General features: G+C 61.2%; 1 protein-coding gene across 1 annotated transcript; it reads left to right on the top strand.

Moving 5' to 3' along the window:
• The first annotated feature begins 279 nt into the window (after positions 1-279).
• Positions 280-1,011, top strand: LOC129784532 (glutathione peroxidase 1-like). The gene is made up of 3 exons (XM_055805199.1): positions 280-285; positions 440-517; positions 646-1,011. The coding sequence occupies exons 1-3, from the start codon at positions 280-282 to the stop codon at positions 1,009-1,011; spliced, it is 450 nt and encodes a 149-aa protein (XP_055661174.1).
• Positions 1,012-2,788: the final 1,777 nt, after the last annotated feature.

Genomic DNA, 2,788 nt, shown 5'->3' with positions numbered 1-2,788 from the left:
CGGGCGGGAGCGGGCGGGGCCGGGCGGGAGCGGGCGGGAGCGGGCGGGGCCGGGCGAGAGCGGGCGGGGCGGGGCCGGGCGGGAGCGGGCGGGGCCGGGCGGGAGCGGGCGGGGCCGGGCGAGAGCGGGCGGGGCGGGGCCGGGCGGGAGCGGGCGGGGCCGGGCGGGAGCGGGCGGGGCCGGGCGGCAGCGGCCGGGGCGGGGCGGAGCGGGCGGGGCGGGGCCGGGCGGGAGCGGGCGGGGCCGGGCGCGAGCGGGCCCCGCGCGGCAGTGTTGGCCATGGCGGCGGCGGCGGCGGCGGCGGCGGGGCTGGCGGGGCTGGCGGCGCGGCCGCTGGGCGCGGCGGAGCCGCTGGCGCTGGGCTCGCTGCGGGGGGAAGGTGCTGCTGGTGGCCAATGTGGCGTCGCTCTGAGGCACCACCACCCGCGACTTCCTGCAGCTCAACGAGCTGCAGCGGCGCTACGGGCCACGCGGGCTGCAGGTCCTCGGCTTCCCCTGCAACCAGTTCGGACACCAGGTAGGGGCCGGGGGCGGGGGGCGGGGCGGGGCGGGGCGGGGGGAGCCCCCGGCGGGCTTGGGGGAGCCCCCTGGCCCGGCTGGGCTCTGACGGCCTCGCCGGGGGCGGTGTCGTGTTTGTTTCTCCAGGAGAATGCTAAGAACGAGGAGATCCTGCTCTCGCTGGAGCACGTACGTCCCGGCAACGGCTACAAGCCCAATTTCATCATGTTCGAGAAGTGCGAGGTGAACGGGAAGGACGCGCACCCCCTCTTCACCTTCCTGAAAGAGGCGCTGCCCTTCCCGCACGATGACCCCTCCTCGCTGATGACCAACCCGCAGTACATCATCTGGTCCCCCGTCTGCCGCAACGACATCTCCTGGAACTTCGAGAAGTTCCTCATCGGCCCCGACGGCATGCCCTTCAAACGCTACAGCCGGCATTTCGAAACCATCAAGATCCAGGATGATATTGAATTGCTTCTGCAGAAGGTTCCCAAGAATGTTCTGGAATAAAGCAGAGTGCCACAGCGTTCGCCAGCTGGCCCCCTTGCTTCCTACCTTGTGCGCCCGCCTGTTCCCCTCGCAGGGGGCTGCTGCTCAGGCAGAAATCCCGATGTCTTGTGCAGGTTTTGCTTGTGATGGTGCGTCTTCCAAATTCTCGAAGTGTACTTGATGTTTTCAAAAGCTGCACGAGAATGTTTGGGAAACTATGCCGAGGAAAGCAGCCATGAGTCTCAGTAGCTTCCTGTGATTTTCTGAACAAAAATAAATGCTACTTTCTTTAAGGCTGTGGCTTGATAAATCTGGGCGACTTGGGTCAGCTCACGTGGGTGCTCACAGGGTGAACTCAAACCACTCGAGCGTGATGTCACGGTCAGGCTGAAATCTGAGTGCAAACCTAGGGCAGCGTGATGGGCGAGCAGCGCTCGCAAGCCCTGCAAACTGAGCCAGGGCCACATCTCACCTCGCACCTAACAAGCTTGGCCGGGTGGGAGGGTGGCACGCAGGGAGCACCTTGCCAAACTGCCCACTGGACCTTGCTCGGGGCTCGCCCGCAGAGGAAGGACACAGCACGCAGCCAAGGGGTGATTTTGCATGGGCTGCTGAACCCCCAGCTAGGCTACCCCCAGCACGCTGTGACAGGGTAACGGGTGTCTCAGGCAGGTGGATGCGGCTGTGCTGGCAGAGGGCTTGGGGAAGAAGAGCCCACCGGCCAAGGCCCACCTTGTTACCTGGCCTCCCTCAGTAGATGCCCAGGGGAGGCTGAGAACCAGAGCAGCACCCACCGTCCCTCCCCTTGTCCCAGAACCACTGCCCCCTTGCTGGCTTAGCTGTCTCCTGGCTCTATCCCGTCTCGCATCGGTGGTAGCCACAGATCTCTACATACTTGCCCAGTCCTACGTGAAGCCCGTATTGCCTTCATGCACCCCCAACACCTTGCAGCACAGGGAATCGCAACAAGAACCAGTTCTTTCACTTTCCTGGTCAACCTATTTGACCACTTCTCCCACTGGAACCGTGCCCTGCCTCACAGCATCCTTGTTGCCCTTTGGGCACAGGAATCGCATGTGGCGCTCCAGGTGCGGGTGTGCCAGGATTCAGGCAATATTTTCTTTCTACTCCTTCCCTATCACTTTTTTGACTCCTGCCAACCATAAAGCTGACAGGTATTTCATGGAATTGTTAGAATAATCCTGATGCATTGTTCCTGTGTGGCAACGCTGGGTTTACAGCCTGCTGCTGAACAGCTGGAATTAGGATAGGTTTCCCCTGAGAAACTGTGAGCCTGTGCCAAATTTCATATGCCCTCCTTTTGCCCAGTGGCTCAGGTCCTTCTGCAGGTAAATTTTCACCCCCTGAATAGCTCTGTGAGCACGTTTTCATGACCAGCCACTGTGCACAAGGCCTTGTAGCACTGAGCATAAACTTGGTGCTGGACTGAGGAGCACTAACAGAAACCTGGGCTTTCAAAGGGAAGGCATAACACTTTCAAGCACTAGTGCGCCGTTTTCATCATTACAAACACTTGGGATTTGAGGGTTTGGGGTTTTTTTCCTGTTCACAGCTTCTCACCTCACCGGTTCGCTGGTTGCTTTGTCACTGTACCTAGACTCAAGGCCTCCTCCGGGCTGAGGAGAGACACGGGGGCAAAACCTACCGCCAGCTCTACCTTGCTTGCTGCTGACCTTGAGTCATCCGGCTTTGAACTCAGATTGCACAATCCTCACCGGGCTATTTCTTAACTTCCATAACAGCTTTGTGGAAAAACCAGGACGTTTTCAGTAGCTAT

Source organism: Falco peregrinus, chromosome 5, assembly GCF_023634155.1.
Source record: "Falco peregrinus isolate bFalPer1 chromosome 5, bFalPer1.pri, whole genome shotgun sequence".
NCBI lineage: Eukaryota > Metazoa > Chordata > Aves > Falconiformes > Falconidae > Falco > Falco peregrinus.
The sequence above is the reverse complement of the archived record's forward strand: the minus strand, read 5'-3'. Positions and strand labels throughout refer to the sequence as shown.